The sequence below is a fragment of the Erpetoichthys calabaricus genome, chromosome 3 (assembly GCF_900747795.2).
Source record: "Erpetoichthys calabaricus chromosome 3, fErpCal1.3, whole genome shotgun sequence".
NCBI classification, from domain to species: Eukaryota; Metazoa; Chordata; class Cladistia; order Polypteriformes; family Polypteridae; genus Erpetoichthys; species Erpetoichthys calabaricus.
Genome location: NC_041396.2, coordinates 11,571,164 through 11,596,385, shown reverse-complemented (window position 1 = coordinate 11,596,385; position 25,222 = coordinate 11,571,164). Strand labels below are relative to the sequence as shown.

General features: G+C 42.5%; 1 protein-coding gene across 1 annotated transcript in view; it reads right to left on the bottom strand.

Annotated features, from left to right (window-relative positions):
* Positions 1-1,130: 1,130 nt before the first annotated feature.
* The window catches only part of si:ch211-278j3.3 (E3 ubiquitin-protein ligase RNF19A), a 144,991-nt gene continuing 120,899 nt past the window's right edge, over positions 1,131-25,222 (bottom strand). The window contains exons 5-9 of the mRNA XM_028796366.2: positions 24,303-24,465; positions 20,595-20,709; positions 18,190-18,315; positions 8,696-8,885; positions 1,131-2,166 (exon numbers count right to left, since the gene is read on the bottom strand). Coding sequence (XP_028652199.2) covers positions 1,983-2,166; positions 8,696-8,885; positions 18,190-18,315; positions 20,595-20,709; positions 24,303-24,465 — 778 coding nt within the window. The 3' untranslated portion in view covers positions 1,131-1,982. The remainder of the gene's footprint in view (positions 2,167-8,695; positions 8,886-18,189; positions 18,316-20,594; positions 20,710-24,302; positions 24,466-25,222) is intronic.

Sequence of the window (25,222 nt, the reverse complement as noted above, 5' to 3'; positions counted from 1 at the left end):
AAAGATGAACCGTCGCCCCAGTCTGAGGTCAAGAGCGCTCTGGAGCAGGTTTTCATCCAGGATGTCTCTGTACATTGCTGCAGTCATCTTTCCCTTTATCCTGACTAGTCTCCCAGTCCCTGCTGCTGAAAAATATCCCCACAGCATGATGCTGCCACCACCATGCTTTACTGTAGGGATGGTATTGGCCTGGTGATGAGCGGTGCCTGGTTTCCTCCAAACGTGACGCCTGGCATTCACACCAAAGAGATCAATCTTTGTCTCATCAGACCAGAGAATTTTCTTTCTCATGGTCTGAGAGTCCTTCAGGTGCCTTTTGGCAAACTCCAGGTGGGCTGCCATGTGCCTTTTACTAAGGAGTGGCTTCCATCTGGCCACTCTACCATACAGGCCTGATTGGTGGATTGCTGCAGAGATGGTTGTCCTTCTAGAAGGTTCTCCTCTTTCCACAGAGGACTTCTGGAGCTCTGACAGAGCTTCTTCCACTTATAGATGATGGAGGCCACTGTGCTCATTGGGACCTTCAAAGCAGCAGAAATTTTTCTGTAACCTTCCCCAGATTTGTGCCTCGAGACAATCCTGTCTCGGAGGTCTACAGACAATTCCTTTGACTTCATGCTTGGTTTGTGCTCTGACATGAACTGTCAACTGTGGGACCTTATATAGACAGGTGTGTGCCTTTCCATATCATGTCCAGTCAACTGAATTTACCACAGGTGGACTCCAATGAAGCTGCAGAAACATCTCAAGGATGATCAGGGGAAACAGGATGAGCCTGAGCTCAATTTTGAGCTTCATGGCAAAGGCTGTGAATACTTATGTACATGTGCTTTCTCAGTTTTTTTATTTTTTAATAAATTTGCAAAAACCTCAAGTAAACTTTTTTCACGTTGTCATTATGGGGTGTTGTGTGTAGAATTGTGAGGAAAAAAATGAATTTAATCCATTTTGGAATAAGGCTGTAACATAACAAAATGTGGAAAAAGTGATGCGCTGTGAATACTTTCCGGATGCACTGTATATGTTCAATCTTTACTTACACTCCATGCTTGCATTTCTCACACTAGGCGTCGTCTACAGTCTTACCTGTCGCGAGCTTCACAAGAAAACCAAGAAAGTCTACACAACAGTCCATGATAAAACATCTTTATTTTAGCTCTCACACTTGGCGGGATGGAAAGGGAGGCACAAGTTCTCCTCGGGTGCATCTCATCCTTGTTACAGATAGAAGCAAGTGGATCCCACCGCAGCCGTGCTTTGGCGATACTTTTGTGGAAGCGGAGCACTAACTTTTCAGCATGATGGACTTTACAACAAAGCTAGAGATGCACGACATTGGCCCTCAGCTCCTTCCATGGTGCCACATCTCTCACAAAATAGAAAGATCGAGCAAAAAGGATCTCGACTTGTGGACCCCCCTGTTACATCTTATGGACAAATCCTGTGCATCTCATCATAAAACACGAGGATCTCCGTGCCTCGAGGTAAAGCCCAGAGCTCATGGTGGAGCCACCCTGGAGGTGATGGCTCACGGTTATTGCAATTGTTTTTAGTTCCTTGGTCCATAAATCCAAGAAAATCAAAAAAAACAAAAAAAACAGAATTCCCAGAAGACTGTTATAGATTAAAAATAAAAAGACAAAGATAATACTAGAGAGGTAAACATAATTTTTTTCATTTGTAAATAAATAAACTCTTAAATCTATTTCATACTCAGGAGCAGGCAACATATCCTTCATATAAAAGGCCCACATGCTAGTGTTTTCAACAATCAAAAACCAACACATTTCATCCCTGTCAGAAATAAAACTATTAAATGGATTAGTAAAAGGGGATGACGTTTACGAGAGGATGAAAACTTCAAACCAATGAGCTGAGAGCCTTGAAGCCTCTGACAAATCGGGTGAGGTCGGTTAGCATCTGTCAGGAGGTGACGGCGCTGGCCGGCTGGAAGGTGAGACACAGGGGTTCGCCGCCGTCCCTCAGACGACGTTTGCTTCAGGCGTGGTGACTCGGTTCAGCTCACTTCCACACAGCTGTTCTCGTGAACACCGCAGAGACTCGATGGACAGGCTCTGACTGGACAGGATGCTGCTAAGACTCTGCTCTTGGCCATCTCGGGGATGGGCTTCGATTTCCACCTGCACTTCAATGTTGTTTCCTTCCCTACAACGTAAGATACAAGCTATTGTAAGAACGTGAACCAAGAAAAAAAAAATCTACTCTGCAATATTGAAGGAATGAGAAGATGTGAAACATCATAATTAAAGAGGAGGGGGTAACATAAATCATATGCATGGTGCCAATGGCATCAAAACAGCCCTTTTGTATATTGAAGAGCAAGAAGACATATTGAACAGCTGCTGACATTCTGATGCTGAGGAGACTGCGGAACACTGTGACACTTTGACAAGTCGTACTGTACCATATAAATGATCAAAATCTTTTATATCCATACTTTTAACTCTATTAGGTCTAATTTTTTTTTTCCTTTTTGTCCCTGGGATGAATATTTTTCCAAAAAACTCACGTTTCCTGAAAAACACACAAAGCAATGGTTTCACACATAAATCAATATAAAATACTTATTTATGAGAAAGGTCATTAAAGTATGTAAATTCATATACAGGTGCATCTCAATAAATTAGCATATCATCAAAAAGTTAATTTATTTCAGTAATTCAATTCAAAAAGTGAAATTCATATATTCTATAGATTCATTACACACAGAGTAATATATTTCAAATGTTTATTTCTTTTTATTTTGCTGATTATGGCTTATAGCTAATGAAAACCCAAAATTCAGTATCTTAGAAAATTAGAAGATTGTGAAAAAGTTCAATATAGTAGACTCCTGGGGCCTCATGTATAAACGGTGCGTACGCACAGAAATGTTGTGTAAGAACGTTTCCACGTTCAAATCGCGATGTATAAAACCTACACTTGACGTAAAGCCACACACTTTTCCACGGTACCTCATACCCTGCTGTACGCAAGTTCTCCGCTCGGTTGTGCAGACTGGCGGCACCCAGCGTCAAAGCAGTGGTACTGTTCCTGTGTGGTTACCCTTTCTTAGATCCACATCCACGACGGCGGCTTTATCAAATACACTGAAATTAACTGCATATCATTCATAAATTTAATGCATCTGATTGTAATTAGGGGCGGCACGGTGGCACAGTGGTAGCGCTGCTGCCTCGCAGTTGGGAGATCTGGGGACCTGGGTTCGCTTCCGGGGTCCTCCCTGCGTGGAGTTTGCATGTTCTCCCCGTGTCTGCGTGGGTTTCCTCCGGGCGCTCCGGTTTCCTCCCACAGTCCAAAGACATGCAGGTTAGGTGATTTGGTGATTCTAAATTGGCCCTAGTGTGTGCTTGGTGTGTTTGTGTGTGTCCTGCAGTGGGTTGGCACCCTGCCCGGGATTGGTTCCTGCCTTGTGCCCTGTGTTGGCTGGGATTGGCTCCAGCAGACCCCCATGACCCTGTGTTCAGATTCAGCGAGTTGGAAAATGGATGGATGGATTGTAATTAACCTGTAACAATATAATGGTCCACAGACTGGTCAAACTATTCCAAATACCATAATTGCTTTAGCGTTGTTACTCTCACTGCATCTTCTTCTTCTTCCGTCAGCTGCTCCTATTAAGGGTTGTCACAGCAGATCATCTTTTTCCATATTACTCTCACTGCACCACTTGGAGTATTTATATCACTGTATCACAGTGTGAATCACAGCTGTACAGAGATTGGAAAGAGAATTATCGGTATACAGCATCAAGCACTCGCTGCCTCAGCCATTCGCTATTTGAACTGCTCTCATCCGACCAATGCTTCAGAGCCTTTTCTGTTCGGACCTAGCGGTTCGCAAACAGTTTCATCCCAAGAACTATAAACGCACTCAATCAGTCCATCAAGTGCTCCTTGTATACTTTTTGTACTTGCAAGTTACCGTGAGGTAATTGTACTTATGATACAGTTATAATATTGCACAACCTGAGCCACTTTATTAAGCGCGTATTTACATATGATGACGATATCATTTTTAAGATGAAATGCAGCAAAATATGTTGCTTATATTATACAGATAAAACTTTAACTACACGGTGCCTCAGCGCTAGCGAGCTTGAGCTTCGTTCACGGATTGTTCCTGCCTCGCGCTGTATTCATGCTGTGACTGGCGCGACACTGGAAGGATAGACGGATAGAATAATTAAACATTAAGAAGAAATTTTGATGTTCCTTAAAAGTTTTGAAGAATCGGTGTTCTGAGCTTACAGATGGCTTAACGTCTATTACAGAGCTGATTGTGTGGCGATTGGGTATTTGGAGAAAGAAAAGTAAGGACAGGAATTGGGGGTTAGTACGTTAGAAAAAGACAGTACTTCTGTAATAAATTATTTCACTGAAGGTCGCGCATGGCGCAGCAAGCATCTTGTTGCTGTAAGACATGAACAAGCACTGCGCCACCGTGTTCCCATGTTTAATAACATGTTTAACTCCTATCATCATGAAAACGATATCACGTATACTTCTCAGTATTTTAATTATTCAGAGAGCTGTAATATTACGAACGTAATGGATTCTGTGTCCTGTCAGAGGAAGAGCACGTAGTGATTCAAGCACATAGAGCACATATAAGATCAAATACAGAACAAAGCATTTAATGTGCTACTTTAGTTACGATGGGATTTGAGAAACTAGTAAATTAAATGATTTTAAGATGAAGTTTATGATGTTCTACTTTAATGACAAAATAAACTACGTGATTAAAGTGGACATTTCAAGATTAAAGTTGACATTTCGTGCTTTTTTCACACTGTGTGCCTTTTTTTTTCACTGTACCCTAATAAGCTTTCATATGACACTCAGACGTTGGGCTACAAGTCGCCTTTTCACGCTGACTTTGATATGTGACAACTTTTTTATTTCGGGCACTTTGAGACTTTGTGAACTTGAGCTTTCGAGTTTCTCTGACACGCTATGTCACTCGATCAACTTCCTTTTGTTGCTTATATAACTGTTTAAACCAACAAATAGTACATTTTTCTTTGCCTCCATTTGGTATTCACTGAAATTCTTCTATTTTTCCTCGTACTTTTGCCATTGCCTTTTCACAGAACGCTGGTCGTAAGGGCTATTTATATTGATTTGCATATTCAAAGAGGCGTAATTCTGGGAGGAGTTGGGGCGGGACAGCAAGCGCGTGCACGTGCGTTTATTTTCACGCTGAGCGGGATTTAAGTAGTGGAAGAACGCAGAAGTTGGCGAACGCACAGATTCCTGCATCTGGAATTTTCTGTGCGTAAGCACATTTCGGCTTTTGTGCTTACGTCATGTTATAGTGCGAATTCTACGTACGGCGTTATGCATGAGGCCCCTGGTGTCCCACTCCACTCCGCTAATTAACCCAAAACTCCTGCAAAGGGGTCCTGAGCCTTGAAATGGTCTCTCAGCCTGGTTCAGTAGGCCACACAATCAGACTGCTGACTTGACAGTGGTCCAGAAGACAGTCATTGAGACCCTCACTCCACAAAGAAGGGAAGCCACAAAAGGTCATTGCTAAAGAAACTGGCTGTTCACAGAGTGCTGTATCCAAGAATATGAATGGAAAGTTGAGTGGAAGGAAAAAATGTGACAGCAGAAAAAGGTGCACAAGCAACAGGGATAACCGCAGTCATGAGAGGATTGTGAAGAATTTGGGGGGGATTCCCAAGGAGTGGACTGTGGCTGGATGGAGTCAGCGCTTCAAGAGCCACCACACACAGACGTGTCCGGGACGTGGGCTACAACTGTCACTGCATTCCTTGTGTCGAGCCACTCCTGAACCAGAGACAACGTCAGAAGCATCTCACTGGGGCTAAGGAGAAAACGGACTGGACTGTTAACAGCTCAGTGGTCCAAAGTCCTCTTTTCAGATGAAAGTCAATTTTGTATTTCATTTGGACACCGCAGTCCCAGAGTCTGGAGGAAGAGTGGAGAGGCACAGAATCCAAGTTTGTTGAGGTCCAGTGTGAAGTTTCCAGAGTCAGTGATGATTTGGGGAGCCATGTCATCTGCTGGTGTTGGTCCACTTTGTTTAATTTATCAAGTTCAAAGTCAGCACAGCCAGCCGTCTACCAGGACATCTTAGAGCACTTCATGCTTCCCTCTGCTGACAAGCTTTATGGAGATGCGGATTTCATTTTCCAGCAGGACGTGACACCTGCCCACACTGCCAAAAGTACCAATGACCTGGTTTAATGACAATGGTGGGTATCACCATGCTTGATTGGCCAGCAAACTCTATCCATCCATCTATTCATTATCCACAACTTATCCGAGGTCAGGTCGCGGGGGCAGCAGCCTAAGCAGGGAAGTCCAGACCTCCCTCTCCCCGGCCACCTCCTCCAGCTCCTCTGGGAGGACCCTGAGGCGTTCCAAGGCCAGCCAGGAGATATAATCCCTCCAGCGTGTCCTGGGTCTGCCCCATGGCCTTCTCCCAGTAAACTCGCCTGACCTAAACCCCATAGAGCAGGGGTGGGCAGCGTCGGTCCTGTAGAGCTGCAGTGGCTACAGGTTTCCATTCCAACCCAATTGCTTAATTAGAAACCAATCCTTGTCAATCTCAGACCTTATTTAATTTTGTGGCTTGTTGCTCTGCAATGTAAGGTTCTTATATCGTAGGATATCCTACAAATGATTTGAAGCCTAAAAAGGATAATTTTCAATCTGTCACATTTTCTATTGAGTGTTTTATTAAATCAAATAGAACCTGAAGAACACACACATGTAAATGAAAACAACCTAGATGGAGAACTGTTGGCTGCTTTGTCATTTACATCTTATTGTTAATAAGGAGCCATTAAAACAGTGAATTCAGCTGTTTGACTGAAATAAGCAGTTAAAGGTGGGGAACCTTAACAAGTGAGACCACTAAAATGAAGCCTCAAAATGCCACTTAAGCAATAAGGGCTTCATCAGCAATAATTGATTCTCATTAAGAAACTGGGTTGGAACAAAAACCTGCAGCCACTGCGGCTCTCCAGGACCGACATTGCCCACCCATGCCATAGAGAATCTAAGGGGTATTGTCAAGAGGAAGATGAGAGACACCAGAGCCAACAAGGCAGATGAGCTGAAGGCCGCGATCAAAGCATCCTGGGCTTCCATAACTTCTCAGCAGTGCCACAGGCTGATCACCTCCATGCCAGTCATTCACGCAAAAGAAACCCGGGCCAAGTACTGAGGGCCTACATGGACAGACTTTTCAGTAGGCCAACATTTCTGCATTAAAAATATTTTTTTTATTGGTCTTATATAATATTCTAATTTTCTGAGATACTGAATTTTGAGTTTTCATTACCTGTAGGCCATAATCAGCAAAATGAAAAGAAATAAACGCTTGAAATATATCACTGTGCGTAATGAATCTATATAATACAGGAGTTTCACTTTTTTTAATTGAATTACTGAAATAAATTCACTTTTCGATGATATTCTAATTTATTGAGATGCACCTGCATATTGAAGAGCAAGAAGACATTATACCTGCCGACATTCTGATGCTGAGGCGACTGCGGAACACTGTGACACTTTGGCAAGTGATACTGTACCATATAAACGATCAAAATCTTTTATATCCATAATTTTAACTCTATTAGGTATTCATTTTTTTACCTTTTGCCCTTGGGATGAATATTTTTCCAAAAGACTCTGTTTTCTGAGAAACACACAACACAATGGTTTCATACATAAATCAATATAAAATACTAATTTATGAGACATGTCCTTACAGTATATAAATTCATATACTTATTACATGCCTTTTTGTCTCATCACTCATAAGCTGAAAGGCACTTTCTGGAAAAAAAAACAGCTTGACGTTGTCGAGTGGCTGGTAATTCGTCGTGTTGCACTAGCATGCTGTGTCATTTGATGAAGTCCAGTTGCCAGTTCACCTCCCTCAGATCTACGTCTGTGTGGTCCTCCTAGGGCGAACTTTGCCGTAAGCACGTCAGTGAGACAAGTGTGTCCAGCATTACATTCAGCTGGGGACTGATCAGCTGATGCAGGAACCTGACTTTCGTTTTCGATCTCCAGATCACTTGCATCAAAATCGGAGTTTGATAAGTCAGAGTCCGATTCAGCAATAACACACAAAAAATAAATAAACAATATGCAAAGAGTATTTTGGTTTGCACAGTCACTTCACTCTCTTGCCCGATATCGATGCCATTCTAGATGCTGCTTACTCTACGCTACTCACATACACAGAGATTTAAGATCAGGTCAATGAGTCTAACAGTCCTCTGAGCAAAGAGAGTCTACCTATAACATAATGGTGAGTTTCATCGACGTTTAGTTTTTTTTTGGTGCCTCTGCCCCTGAATGACACCATTAGTTGACATCCATCCTCACGGCTACATGTCGACAAACATCGACATCCACCCTAAAAGAGTTAAACTGAAAATGCGAGATAGCATTGGTCTACATTACCTCAGATAAGCAGGCTACCACTGTAATAATAATAATAATAATAATACATTGTATTTTTATAGCTGAAATTAAAATGATAAGACAGCCTGCTGGGAAGGTCAAGATGAATGAAGACACAGCAGACTAAGTACAAAAGTTAACCAGAACATATCTCCAAGGACTGCCCCATCAAGGAGGTCTACTTAAACCCTTCCAAGAAATAGAAACACCTAAGGCTACTGTACCTCAGTGACATTTCCTGAGTCTCACTGAACATGCTCCCTGCCAAAGCCACCGTGCTGGCCGACTGGTTGTCATTCTCCTTTGCACTTTCCCTCTCCTGGTGGCTTCTCGTTGAGCTGGGCAGAGTGACCACTTCATGGATGCTGTTTTCACTTATGGCGGGGTTGGGATGGCCAGTCCAGTGGTCAATCACTATAGAAGAGATTTTTTAAAAAGTTTTGTCAGGCTAAGGGACTATGCTTTAATTGTAATTAAATACAGTACTCTGTCACAAAAAATATTTTGGATGTAAAAAATAAAGACATTTCAAATTTTTTTATAATGGTTGGCACTGCTACATTACAGCTCCAGTGACCTCGGGTTGAACTGAAGACCTGGAGTTCACAAACGTTTTTAAGCCAAGACACCCCCCCCCCCCCCCCCCCCCCAATGTTGTCCAATTTGGACCAAGCCCCCACAAAACTGACTGGGCATGGTATTGGTTTTTGCTAACAGCAGATCCATGGCTTGAGTTTGGACAATAGCTGACCTATTATTCAGAGCAAATGCTTAACTATAGCAGATTATTGACAAATATGTGTTCATATATCATGTGACAGCTCTGAGCTGGGGCACTCAACCTTTTTTTCTTGGCGTACTACCAACATGTTGAATGTAAATTGACAAGTACCAAACTCTAAGCAGACACAATTATATGTGAGATTTCTTTCCCTAATTTTGCATTTGAGAATTTTAATATGGGATTAATGATAGCTGTGTATGGGTCTATGGTTTTAAATTGTCTATGTATATGTCAAAAGTTGTTTTTAATTACAGTAGAATCTCAATTATCCACTGCCTGATTTACCAAGATTCCGCATTATTCAAGGCAAACCTGTCACATATGCATGTCTATGGATTACTTTCTGGGCTCATCTGAGGAATAATAATAATAATAATAATAATAATAATAATAAAAATGAATGAATGAATGAATTAATTAATTACATATATATAGCACTTTTCTCATTTTTTAAAGTGCTTTACACAGACAATACTGTATATCCTCTTTAATAAAATCCCTGTGTGCGTCCAGGTGTCCGTGTGTGGGTGTCTTCTGGTGAAGTGCGCATGCGCGGGGCACGGTGCGATGCGTGATATTACTGTCAGAGAAAGTTAGAGGCGTTTTACGGAAATACAAACCAGTATTACTGCGAGAGGAAATTAAAAGCACACAATACAGTGACGCATATTACAGCCACATACAAGCCAGTATTACTGTCAGAGGAGATTAAAGGCATATTACCGACGCACACGCCTGTATTACCGCCAAAGAAAATTAAAGGTATATTACGGACGTACAAGCCAGCGGACAGTATTACTGTCACAGATAATTAAAGACATACAATACACGGTGGCAGCCCACAAAGAACGGTCAGCTCAGCAAGTAAACATCAACAAAAGAAAGGCAGAAAGAAAGAAAAATACGACCACAAAAAGAATGAGGTCAAAGTCCCTTGCCATTTAATATAGACTGTTCCTACTAATGTTTATGCACTACTGTTCTAGCGCCCATTATTGTAACGGGCTTAATGACTAGTAATAATAATAATAATTATAATAATAAGTAGGGAGCTCCGCCCCCTGCCCGCTTCGCTTGTCCACCCCTGGGTTTGGTTTCCCGAATATATACAATTTTAAGAGATTATTATTTTCATGGCAATTGTTACATATGCATTATTTTCACTTCTACTTTAAAACTTTTGTAAAAACAATATTTGGAATTAACTTTTCTTCGAGATTGCATTGAATTTTGATTCCGTGTTTGGACTTACATCGTGACAACACACCGTACAACTGCCTGTGAGTGAATATCGTTTCTTTCTCTCTAATAAATAGAACGACTTTCTCGAATGTTTCTCCATGCTCTTTCTTCTTTGCTTTGTCGTTGACGTGTCATCTCGAACGTATAAAATGATTGTCCTGATAAAATTTATAAGAGCTGAGAATGCAGGAAGTGTGTCTGACAAAAGCATTGACACGACTGAGAGGTTAGATGACTGTGGTCTTGCTTGAAAATAGTTGTAAGTAGGGCGTGACTTGAAAGAATCTCATGTTAAAAGTCTCCATCTCACAGGACTTCATACTGCAACAACGTTTTTGGAATCTTTTAATTCTCGCTGGCAACATGAATTATACGATCTACAAGGTTCCGACTTAAATTTTAAATCCAAACAATATATTCAACCTCTTTTCGCTGTTCCATTATTTCACGAGTAATAATTTCCATTTGTTTGCGCTAATGCGATCTTTCCTATCCTTTTTTTGAGACTTTAGAATTTTTGTACTTACATTATCTCTAACCTGCTGTGCATGTGTATAGCGCCAACATTTTTTAATTCTTTACAATGTTCTACTTTGTCATCTACTCTTTGTCCTTTATTTCCGGCCCCGGGTTTGGTTAAATCTCTTTCTCGCAGGTTGTATTACGCTGCTCACGTTGTGAAGGGGGGGCTAAACGCACGCTAAGGAGATGCTTTTGGGTCATCTGCTGTCTTTCCTCTTTTCGTGCTACACGTCAATCATTTAAAAGCCTGTACAGCACCTGTCCTTTTGTCAATTCGTGTATCTGACGCTCACGTTATGAAGAGGGAAGGGCTGATCGCACGCTAAGAAGAACCATTCGGATCATCTACTGGATTGCCGCTGCTGCTGGCAAGCTGCGTGTTCTGCTTGTCACGCTGCGCGTCGATCATTCAAAAGCCTGTACAGCAGCTGTCCTTTTGTCTCGCGGGACGTCAAAGATGTCTTCCGAGAAGATCACGTCTCGTCTCCCTCATCTCGCTCCCAAGATTTTTTTTTGATAATAGAGAGATAATAATAATCCATCCATCCATCCATTTTCCAACCCGCTGAATCCGAACACAGGGTCACGGGGGGTCTGCTGGAGCCAATCCCAGCTAACACAGGGCACAAGGCAGGAACCAATCCCAGGCAGGGTGCGGACACACACAAACACCAAGCACACACTAGGGCCAATTTAGAATCGCCAATCCACCTAACCTGCATGTCTTTGGACTGTGGGAGGAAACCGGAGCGCCCGGAGGAAACCCACGCAGACACGGGGAGAACATGCAAACTCCACGCAGGGAGGACACGGGAAGCGAACCCGGGACTCCTAACTGCGAGGCAGTAGCGCAACCACTGCGCCACCATGCCGCCCAATAATAATAATAATAATAAATTAATTACATTGTTATAGCACTTTTCCCGCTTCTTAAAGTGCTTTACACCACTTCACCCAGCACCAATCTGTAACATTGTGATGTGACAGCAGCCATTATTGCACCAGTATGCTCAGCACACATTAGCTATTAGGTGGTAAAAGGGCTAGAGAGATAGCCAGTTACAGACAGATGGTGATTTGGGGGCCAGAATGAATGAGGCCATGATGGGCAATTTAGCCACGACCCCGGGATAAACCCTACTCATTTTGAAAAATGCCCTGGGATTATGAATGACCACCGGGAGTCAAGACTTTGGTTTTACATGTCATCCAAAGGACGGTGCCATTTTTATAACACAGTGTGCCCATCACTGCTCTGGGGTATTGGGATATACATGTAGACCACAGGGTATGCGCCCCCCTTCTGGTTTCACCAACACCTCTTCCAGTAATAATCCTAGTTTCTTCCTAGATGGTCCAGGCCTGAGTATACTTAGCTTCAGGTGTGTACTACCACCCAGGGTCGAGAGGGGGTGCTGGCACTAACTTTGTCCTCTTCTGTTTCCTCTGCAGTGCTGAGAACATACTCCGCGAGGTTGAATCCACCACCACCTCTAAATCCCACAGATGCCAGAAGAGATGTTCCACTCTGAGTAGCACTAATTCTAAATAATTCTGGATTGTATTCTAGGAATTACAAAGCCTGAAAGCTTCTCTCTTAGTTTTGGACCCTTTTGTTCTATTTTGTGTCCATAGCATTCATTTTGTGTTTATTTTGTTCAGTTTGATCAAACCAGGTTTGTGCCCCAGCATTTCCTCATGGCACTTGCAGTCCTTTACCAGAATACAAAGTGGGTGGGCGAGGAGGCGGTGACTGTGGGAATATGGGCGTGACCCACTCACCACTCCCCAGCTCCACCCCTTTAGGTATTGCCAGTGTGTGGCCAGCGTTGACTGTGTACACACGTGCTCTACTGTTTCAGTCACTTACGAATGTTGTGCTCATTTCAGAGCGCTGTGGGGAACAACCAGTGGGAAGTGTGAACCCACGTTCTCTGGGTCAGAGGCAAGCACTTTACGCTGTGACCCTAACTAGAGAGTTCTGACCACCACAACCGGTGTGCTCCTCTGGTGACGCCAGCTGATCTCCGTCTCCCTCCGTGTCAGCCCTTATCTTCTTGTGCACCCATCCACAATATAAATCCCAACCTTATTGAAAATTGAATTGCTGTAGGCTCACACGAAGCATCTTCAGTGCAAAGATTTGCTCTGTGGTGAGCTCTAAACTTGTGTTTCTCTGGCTCAGAGGTGGGCACTTAACTAAATGGAGACCTCCATTCATCAGCCCTGTCTCTAACCACTGTGACCGGTGTACTCTCCTGGTGACACCACGCTGATCTCACTCTCTGTGTCCGTCCCCACCTTCTCTACACAATGTCGCCATTACATCGGCCATCCGCATTATTCGAGTTTTCAGCTATCCAACATGGCTTTGGTCCACATTGCCTTGGATAATCGTGATTTGACACAGAATTAAAAAGGACTCTGAGTACTTACAAAAAATAAAAAGTTAAATATGAATCCACATAATAAGCAAGCGGACTCACAAGTTATCTTTAACTTATGGTCAACAAAAGAGAAAAAAATAAGTCACAGACAGCGCCATCTTAACACTTAAGGCAGTTGCCCGAAGGCCCCACAAACACAGGGGCCCAGAGGCGTGACCACGGGGGGGCTGGCGTGGGCACTGCCCCCCCCGCCCCCCAGAGACAAGCCGTGCCCACCCTGCGAAATGCTCTGTCTGTCCAATGAAAACCCTGGAGAAGAATAACATTTGATTTTCAAAACTGAGTTGCTTTCCAATCGGCCCGTTTGAATTTGGAGCGTATCCGTCAGTGTCTCCTCCACTAGACCGGCACCGTGCTGCTCACAGTTCACTTCGCCGCACGTTTTGAACCTGTTGACTGCATTCTTTAATTAAAACAGCGTATAAATTCCATTCTTCTTTTATTTTCTGGTTGGTAACACCAAAGGCTATGCATAGGTGGCTTATTAAAAAGCAGACATCTTCAACCTCTGTCCCTCCGCAAGCTGCTGGCTCCACGGTTGAGCCCAGCACCGCTGCTACCAACACGGAGCACAGCACACCCACGTCTGGAACTGAAACTCCAAAAGATGTAGATAAGCCTACACAATCCTCCAGCTCTGCACCCGTGTCGGGTACTCCAAACCTCTGCCTTCAACAAAATATACAGTCCGGTCTGCCTGACTTAAATATGGATAGCCCATCCCAGCCCATTTTAATTAATTATCCCAAGCGCGCATTCGGAAAGACACTCAGATGTTTCAGTGCAAGCTGGTATCAGTCTCGACCATGGCTTGAATATTCTGTTGTCCGTGATGGCAGCTTTTGCTTTGCCTGCCGCAAATTTAGTGTTTCCAATTCGGACCGTGAGGACATATTCACCAAACACGGCTACACTAATTGGAAAAAAGCTGTAGAAAAAGATGGTGGCGGCTTCCACAAACACGCGTCTAGTATCCCGCACGTCAGAGCCATGTCTGCATCACAGCACTCATCATTGGTGTGTCTTCAGCTGCATGCGAAAGCTCTTTCTCTACTTTGAACCCGCATTCTCACTCCACTCCGCCGAACAATGCTGCATTCAAGGAAGAGAAATTTAGTCTTTCTGGCACATGAGAAAAACATCACAGAAAATCTAGACGTGAATGAATTTATTTCAGAATTTGTCAAGAGTAACCGCAGACTGGTCTTGTAGATAATATCCAGGGTTAAACACTGGAAACCGATGTCCTATAGCCTCCCATGACTACAATAAGCCACGTTTCTGTTCTCGTTCTCATATGTTGTACACATTTGACTTTACTGATATTTACCTTGTAGATGTAGTTCTATATTTGTTCACAAAAAATAATAATACAAGTTCCATTGCCTCTGTTAATTTTATTGAACAATAGGTTATGATTCTATGTTGTTATTATTATTTGACCCCCTACAAAAATGGGGATGGATGGATGGATATTTTTTGCCCACCAGACAAGCCAAATGCCATCCCACACATGATGTTCTGGTCACACCTCTGCAGGGGCCCCATGCTACTCTATGTATGTTGTGACTTGCTGAGTGGTTGTGTGGGTAGGGTGCCCAATGCACTGCCTTTCCCAGGGGCCTATAATGCTGTTAAGATGACCCTGGCCACAGATGATTCGATGTCAATGTGAAGGCTGCAGTTTAGCCTGTTCATGCATTTATTGGGGCGGCACGGTGGCGCAGTGGGTAGCGCTGCTGCCTCACAGTTGGGAGATCTGGGGACCTGGGTTTGCTTCCTGGGTCCTCCCTGCGTGGAGTTTGCATGTTCTCCCCTTGTCTGCATGGGTTTCCTCCCACAGTCCAAAGACATGCTGGTTAGGTGGATTGGTGATTCTAAATTGGCCCTAGTGTGTGCTTGGTGTGTGTGTGTGTGTCCTGCGGTGGGTTGGCACCCTGCCCAGGATTGGTTCCTGCCGTGTGCCCTGTGTTGGCTGGGATTGGCTCCAGCAGACCCCCGTGACCCTGTGTTCGGATTCAGCGGGTTGGATAATGGATGGATAGATGTATTTATTGTTTAAGGAAGGATGAAGGTTACCAAACATTGGCGACTCTAAAGTCGTTAATGATTGATTAATATTAATAACACTAAAACAAAATGTGTAACAACATGTGCATTTTATTATTAATCACTAGCTAACATAGCTGAAATACCCAGCATTGCAAGGGAAGAGAATAAAGTGTTTGTTTTTTTAATTGTTTGAGAAAAATATCATTAAAAAAACACAACTTTAAAAATAAAAATAAATTAACAAACAGTGAAGACTCACTAATGTGTTTGTCTTGTGGTCTTATATGAATGTTATCATCCAGTTGACGCTCAGAACCGGCCAACTCTATTTAATTGCAAAAGCAACAGGGGGGGCGCGGTGGTGCACAAACATAAAGAATGCTGGCAGACACCTCCAGTTCGCCCTCTGGTGGTCATTCTGAGTGTCAACTGAATGATAACATGCATACAAGACCACCCATCCTACCCAGAAGAGGGTGGGTCAGGGTCGATTTTTAGCCAACCAATGAGAAACATGTGTACCAAGTTTCATGAAAATCAGTCCAGTCGTTCGGAAATGATGCTGGAACATACACACACACAGACACATTGATTTTTATATATATAGTTTGTTAACATTTGTCTTTTTTCTTCTTTCTGCACTATCCTGTCAATTTGTAACGCTGACACAGCAAACAAGTTTCCCAAAACTGAAAACTGTGTGACGTTGACAGATCGGACCAGAGAAAGAGAAACACACAGGCGCTTCGCAGGCTGAGAAAGAGAAACACTCACAAGTTACAATGCTCACAAAAGTCCGTTTGACTAAGCATGTCGTTCAGGGACTGGGTACACAATGGGCCATCTTACAATACAATACAATACAATACAATACAATACAATACAATACAATTTATTTTTGTGTAGCCCAAAATCACACAAGAAGTGCCGCAATGGGCTTTAACAGGTCCTGCCTTATGACAGCGCCCCAGCCTTTACTCTCTAAGAAGACAAGGAAAAGGATCTTAACACAATGCGCACTGGCCAGGGGCCCAAGGAGCAAAGGGGCCCACGATGTTTCTGATGCCTATGTGTGTTTGTGTTTTGCTGTCAAACCAGAGGTCCCAGTGCACTACTTTTCCCCAGGAGCCTGTGATGCTGTTAAAACGGCCCTGGGTACATCCTGAGATGTGTTGGCTCAAAGAGGTGAGGAGTGATACAGAGATGTTATCTCGGACCCCACAGGCAAGAAGAGGCAATGGGCACTGTGAGAGAATAATTTGGAGGTAACAATAGTTAAGTACTTTGATTTGAAGTGCACATTGAAATATTTGAGTATTTATTTGTCATGAAGAGAGCTAGTGAAATGGTTAAGTAAATTAAAGTCAAGAATGCACTAGGAGGAAGGTTGATGTCACACAGAAAATGTACCAGGAGATGAATTAAGAGATCAGCAGATGTCCTATAAACAACAAGACTGGACAGCTGTCACATACATAGCGATTTCTAGGGTAATAGCTGAACCTAAGAAATATGAGAAGAGCGTCATACAAGAGACTTGTATTTTGGATAAGTTATTTGGGTGTAAATCGATGAACCAATCAGAGTACACATATGCATTAATCAGCTCTGTTATGTAAATTCAGTTGTTCATAAAGCGGACCTCTGCCCTTACTTTTTTGACCTACTGTGATGAATGCTCCCTCTTCAGTATTTGCTGTAGAGTAAATAATAAAAGACACGATGGACAAGCTTCCTCCTGCCTGATTACTAAATCAGAGGTTTCATCAAACTTGTCCTATCTATTTAATTAATATGTTGGTTTCTTAGTTTCTACCACAGCAGTGGAGACAGAATAAGGTCAACGAGAACTGTAGAACTTTTTCAGGTATGTTTATTTAAAAAGGTACGAAGCCCCATAGGTGTCCAAAAGAGTGTAACTGCAGACCGCAGTAAGTATGTGGTCAGTCACACAATGCCTGAACATCATGAAACCCCCTCAGGGTCAGTCACGAAACGAACATCACATTACACTATGGTTAAGATTAGGGTTATGGGAGGGCTATCTGAATCAAAGGGGGTTTCATGACTGATGGTGTGGGCCTTACATGACCTACGTTATAGGTATTGTAGGCTGCAGTTAGACACATCTTTAGGTGTCAGGCAAAAATAAAAATTTTGATGTGAGCATCAGCAGGCTTTGCACCCATGTTACCCAAACTATTCTATAACATTTCAGTAATATATACAGCTTTGATGCTGATCTTTCTGATCATAAAATAGGTTGTTACGATAGCGATTGACGAGAAAAATTCATAATGAATTGCAGAATTATGGTATTTGAGGTTTCCTCTAGAGTGCCTCTTTCTCTTGCACGATTTATCTCAGAATTATGATTTGCACATGAATCGATTATTTCTCCCCACCACTAGAAATAAGTGTGACGCTAACACTGGATGGTATCATCATGGAGATGTGAACTGGAACCTGAAAACAAATAAAAATTACATTTCAAGAAAACAGAAGGAGGAAAAATATTCAAAATACACGAAAATCATCTTAAGCAGCTGTAAATTCTGTTACCCTAGCCATTTCATGCCAGTCTAGAAGATGGGCCCAACTAAGCTGCCATGATCCCCAAGTTCCAAGGTGCTTATTGAGGCCTGCTGGAGCCATAGTGGCCACTGCTTACCGAGGTCTTCCAGTTGGATCTTCCCCGGCTCTGCTTGTTCATTCTGTGCTCCACACCAACCATTCCGACAGAGAGACATGGGCACCACACCGTACACGTAAGTCATCATCAGCGGGACACCAACGCCTTCATAGAAAGGAAGATCAAAAAATACAGAAAGTGGAAAGCATCAGGCCCAGTTAGAATCACTACCTGCTGGCACATCAAACCCAGGAAATAAAACTTCATTAAATGTAACTATTTCAAGCTGTATTTACAAATTATATACATCAATATTACACTGAAAAAACATTCTAAAAATCCTAAATGATTACTAAACATTAGAAGAGAACAGCCTTTAATGACACTGCACAATGGCTCGTGCAATGAAGTTTAGTGGTAGCTCCCAGTATAACATAAATGTGAACATCGACATGAGCAGCATGAAAATATAAACACAGTCTGGGCTAAATTTATAAAAAACAGTTTATTAAAATAACCTGCAAAAAAACAGGTACAAACTTAAAACGCTTATGGGGTGTGTTGATAAGGGGGATGAGACCCAGGAGAGGAATCGGGGGAGAACTTTAAGAACTGAACATCACCAAGGAACTGCTTATGGACTTTCGCTGAGCCTCGATGTCTGGTGTTTAAGGATTAGATGTAAAGGTGGTCCACTCCTTGAAGTACTTGGGGGTCCGCATTAATGACTGGTTGGACTTGTCTTGGGACTAAGAGAAACTAGTGAAAGAAGAGCACAGCAGGCTCTTCTTCCTTAGGAGACTATAGTCCTTTAATATGGGGAGAGCACCACCAAATCAACAAGCTGATTAAAAGGGCAACATCAGTTATGGACCCCCTGGAGGTCGTAGTGGAGGAGGGAATGAAAACAAAACCGAGTGCTATTATGAACAATTCTGTACATCCTCTCTGTGACAGAACAACACTGAGGACTTTCAGCCAATGAATTATTCAACAGGAGAAACACCACTGGAGGTCATTTGCACCAACAGCAATATGCTTGTATATCACCTCAATGGGGCTCTGACTGCCAAAGCAGAAGATTCCTTCCCTTTTAGTCATTCTGGGGTGTGTTCACACCATACAGTATCTACTCTATCTATCTATCTATCTATCTATCTATCTATCTATCTATCTATCTATCTATCTATCTATCTATCTATCTATCTATCTATCTATCTATCTATCTATCTATCTATTATATAGTGGTATTCACATCTATCTATCTATCTATCTATCTATCTATCTATCTATCTATCTATCTATCTATCTATCTATCTATCTATCTATTATATAGTGGTATTCACATCTATCTATCTATCTATCTATCTATCTATCTATCTATCTATCTATCTATCTATCTATCTATCTATCTATCTATCTATCTATCTATTATATAGTGGTATTCACATCTATCTATCTATCTATCTATCTATCTATCTATCTATCTATCTATCTATCTATCTATCTGTCTGTCTGTCTGTCTGTCTGTCTGTCTGTCTGTCTGTCTGTCTATCAGATAGTGCCTTTCACATCTATCTATCTGCACTTCAACTTTGGGGTTTTTGAACCCTTGACTGATTTAGAATAAAAGGATTTGTACACTTTCCACTGTACTTGTGTTTTTAAGTGTCCTCATTGCCCAACCAATCTCAATAAATAAGTAGCAACAGTCCCGGGTTCAAGAGATTATGGTAGCTGCAGCCAACCCAGACCATCACAGACCTCGACCGCTGCTCAGACAGATTGAATTTCTTTCAATGTTCTGAGGAAATAAAGCTGCTGTTGCACCTTCTTAACCAATGATATAGTGTTGGTCATTCATGAGATGTCCTCAGTAATACACGTTCCTAAGAATTTGAAGGTGGGGACTTTTCTATTTTCTACTCCTTGATGATGAGTGTGGTACCAGGACATCGATTATGAGTTCTTACATTTTTTAGGTATTGAGCAACAGGTTATTAACCAAAGCACAACTCTGTAATCAGTGAAATACCTGCTTTGGATAAGTGATGAGCCTCATAGGGTACCCGTTATCAACTTGCTCAGTTACAACCAATCACCTTCCAAATCACACACCACCTGACATTAATTTCAGTGGTTCTGATGACTTCAGAATAAATGTGCCTGTTTCTTGAGGATTCCATAGATAGATACAGTAGACAGACAGACAGACAGACAGACAGACAGACAGACAGACAGATAGATAGATAGATAGATAGATAGATAGATAGATAGATAGATAGATAGATAGATAGATAGATAGATAGATAGACCACCATCCACACACAGTGAATCTGCTTGGTCCCTGTCCTGTGACAATGTCCTCAGAGGGGGCTGCACACAAAACTTTTTAAAAAATTAACAGCGTGAAAAATGGCTAAAAAACCCAAACAATTTCTTACCAACAGTGACGGCGGCGATCACAGGAGACACAAAGACGGACATGATGACCCCACTGGCTACGGTCAGGTACTGCTTGCTTCCTGAGATACTGTTTTTCTTACATCGACTGTGGACCTGCAACACATTTCAAAATGGAGAGGAACACAAAACGTCACCGTACATATTTGAATTATCTTCATTTGACCCCATGTATTGTTTAAACTGCCAGTTGTGATTGGCTGCTGACGAGTCCTTCCCATTCTGATGCCACTCACTGTCACTTTGATCATACTGGCCTTCCTACTGCTGGAATGGACCTCAAAGCTGATGTGTCACTAGCAGTGATTAAGCTGACGTTCTTGGGGGGGTTTCATGAGTGAGCCCTGTGGACCCTGTGATGGGCTGGTGCCTTTTCGGTTCCTTTCCACCCTACAGTTGACTGAGACCTTGTTTAGGGTTAATTCCTGCATTTCATGACTGCTGCTGCTATGACCCTGAATTGGATTTAGCGAGTTTGAGAATATTATGTATTTATTGTTACGAATTGGGCCACTGCTTTACCAAGTTATCAGATCACCTAACATGAAAGGTACCAACTAATCTCATAGTTTCTCTTCTCAGTGGGGGAATAGGAAGAAATGTCAAAATCGGCCATATACCTGCTACCCGTAACCTCTCACCTGTATCATTGTCCATTCTGAACCCCATGCATTTAACCCTAGCGACCTGTATAAGCAGACTTCTTCTATGCCGTGAGCAATAACAGAACTCATATCCTCGTATCCCTGTAAGAACTCCACTCCTGCTGACATAAGCCGAGTTTTCTCTCTCTCTCTCTCACTTAACCTTCAGCTTCTGTGCAGCACCACCACCACTACACTACACTCCATCCATCCACAGTGCAAATCCTGACGACTACACCAAGTGTTTTTTTGTTATGCAATTTCACAAAATGAGGGCAGGTCTGGCCTTTTGTACGGGTTTTTAGAGACCCATTCCCCTTACTGTGGTTCATTTAGAAGGCTTCCATAGCACAATGACATCCCATTTATGCGTCAACTTGTACTTTGTCAGCTGCTGAATGAACTGAAAACTGGCACAATGCACTGGTTTTGTTCTCTGTGCCATTGTGTTGTACTAAATGCAAGAGAAACTGACATTATTATTATTAACTAGAGGGCTTTGCCCCCTGCTTGCTTCGCTCGCCAACCCCCTGGCCAGCACTACATTCTAGTCTCTTTGCAGTTCGGCCGCTCGCGTATGGGGATGTGGATGTACAATTTAAACAGATTTTAATTTTCATGTGAAGTATTACATTTGCATCCACACGACGTATAGCTGCCCGTGATTGAATTTTGTTTCTTTTTCTCTATTAAATAAAACAACTTTTTTCGATTGTTTGTCCCTGTGATTTGTTAATTGTCTTTATAAAAGCTATTCTAACAGGAAACTGTTAATGTTTTAATACGAATGGCATATCAACATCTCCTTTGTTGTCTAATGTTATCCCCTGAAAATGTACGACATTACCTATCTTGGATACATCCGTCTTTCAATAGTAATTCGTGTGGTTAAAGACCGGACAGTGTTAACAGTTGTAGATATTCTTCGTGATATTGTAAGTTGTTGTTTTCATCTTCCACACCATCACCACCAACTCTTTCAGCAGAGTCTACTGATACACATTTAACCAATCTGCCGTGTAACCGATCGACATTTTTCACGTTAATTCATTTGACTTCATCGTTTCTCGGTGCTAGGATTGCCCGTGTACTCATTTCTTCTGTTGATAACCCTTCAGGATGAAATTCTCCAAATAAGATTTGGACATAATACATCTTCTTTAATTGGGAACTTAACATGAGGAAAACTTTAAAATTTATAAAAGCTGAGAGCACAGGAAGTGTGTCTGACAAAAGCATTCACAAGACTGAGAGGTGAGAGGACCGCGGTCTTGTTTGAAAATGGTTGCTAGGAGAGCATGACTTTTAAAAATATCGTATTCTCATCTCGCGGGACTTGAAAAAATCTTTTCCAAAACGTCTCGTCTCCTAAAAAATCTCATCGCGTCAAAACATTTTTTTATATAATAGAGAGATAATAATATGTAATAATAATTATAATAAATTTTATTTATATAGTGCCTTTTTGACTAATATGTATGTTTACCTGGCCAGAAGTCCACATGACCTCCATCATCAAGTCCTTCCATGAGAACCCTGAATACAACGAGGACTGACTGAGGTCATTTATGTTAGGTAGAATGCCTAGAGGGGGCTGGGTGGTCTCGTGACCTCGGTACCCCTGAAGATTTTATTTTTTCTCCAACTGTCTGGAGTTTTTTTGTTTTTTCTGTCCTCCCTGGCCATTTTTCAAGAAGTTTCCTGCCTGTGTTCTGACCTCTGATTTTAACGGATTTATTTATCTGAAATTTTAACCTCCACCTTACCTTTGTTTTTATGGATTACTAGCCGTCCTCCGCGGCTCCACCAGCGTAGAAGTGAAACAGGACAGTGAGGAGGGCCTCGCCCAGCTCACCACTCCTGACGTCACGCTTCCCATTGCCCTCGGCCCGCAGCCTCTGCGCGAGTGTATCGCTCCTGCAAGTGAACTATGATTCTTAGCGCAAAGAGAGAAGTCACAAAATCAACCAGAATGTTCAAGCAAATTCTAGAAAAAAACCCAATCTAAATCCGTTGCGTAGTTCTCTCGTTCGCTTGCTAAGTGGATTAAAGATATGCCCCGAGGCTGGTATGTGAGTGCGGAGGGCCCCGCCCCCCTCCACTCGGCGCACTCGGATTCGCACAAATAAATCGATACCACAGGCGAACTATGATACATAGTGTAATGAGAGAAGTCGCAAAATCAACTGGACTGTTCAAGCAAATTCTAGAAAAAAACTCAATCTAAATCCGTTAAGTAGTTCTCTCGTGAAAAGCGGACAGACATACAGACAGACAGACAGATGTTGGATTTTATATATACCTTATTTATGCGCGTACCACACGCACATTTTTTCCTGAAAATTAGCATTAGAAAATCAGGTGCGCGTCATACACGAGGAAATTTTTTTCTGTAATGTTTACTTCTTCTGCTTGGGCTTTCTCGCTCGCTCTCTCTCTCTCTCTCTTACTCACTCACGCTCTCTCTCTCTCTCTCTCGGGCGCAACGGAAGAAATGCGACAAAACGCGGAAAACGTGCCCTAAACGCTTCTTATACAATCACAACGCACGTCATACACGGGGAAAACGGTTTTCGCGATTTTCTTTGTAAAAATTAGGGTGCGCGTCTTACACAAGGGCGTATGGTACACAAGTTATTTACGGAACATTTCGAGCACTGCACTTTTTGAACACCATCGCTTGACTGTTTTAATAAAAGCACTTGAACACTTCTCACCATCCCCTTGCTTCATGTGTATTTGTCCTCATCTGCCAAGCTCATCTCGGTTACGGTACTGGCGGGGTCGGATTCAAGAGTCTCCCGAAAAATGAAGAGGGAAGACGAGGGACTAAGTTAACTTCTAAAGCAGAGACCAAAGATGCCATGACTTGGATTCACTCAAGAGGAGACTTCACATACCTCCCCCCTTCCCCCCCCACTAACTATCCCACTGCTACGACACACGTTACTGCGGTTCTGCTGTGATTATCCTTACTTATGTCCTTACTCAAACTCATGACTTACAGAAAGAAGCACAAGGAAGTGCCCAGAGAAAAACTCCTACCTTTCGTCCCATGTAGATTGGTATCCCAACGATTATTACAGGGATGGCGATGCCGGCAATAAGAGAGATGACCACTGGAGCCCCGAGCAGCATGCCCACCTGCCAGATGATCTTGCGGGTCCTAGACCAGGGTTTTTTGCCCCAGAATGTGCAGCCTGAAGGACTGAAAAAGAAAACAAAAAATGAAAAAATCTGAATGAGGTCACCACATGACTTTCCGTAAGTAAGGCTGGGATTTGTAGTACGACAGGATTTTATTATGTGGAATGAAATGGAAGACTCATGTCTTGCTGAAACAAAATAATATTCTCCATCATATTCTCAAAGAAATTACTCATCTAGAAAAGCCTTCATTATTGTAGCGCGTCTTGGTGCTGAGTAATGCCCATCTGTTTCTGGCTGAGCAGCTCAAACAATTGGCCCTGCAGTGTTCCTTACATCCCTGTGAGTGAGTGTGTGTGTGTCAGTCCAACCTGAACATTCTATTTTAGCAATGGGGGTTAAGAGTCATTGACCCTATTAAAATGAGGACCGCCCGTTGTTTTTGATCATGCAGGACTTAATGGCTCCATTACTTCTGTAAAAATCATCATGTATCTTTTTATAGGGTGGTGGTCAGTGTAACTAACCACCTATAGCAAGTGCTTGTATGGGTGGTGGTTACTTCTGCTCGCCATATTTTTCTTTAGCACAAGCGGCAGCATTCCATACGAACCACACGCCTGGGTTTAGCTATAACCCACCAGATGGCAGCAAAAGTACGGGACCGCGTTTCGGTCATACGTTTACATCTTGAGTGGAAGTCTGATGGAAGTTTCGCTGGTGCTTCTAATATTTTGGGTGAGTAAATGTTTAACAGTCATATGAAAAAGTTTGTGAACCCCTGTCAGCCTGCATAATAATTGACTCTCCTGTCAACA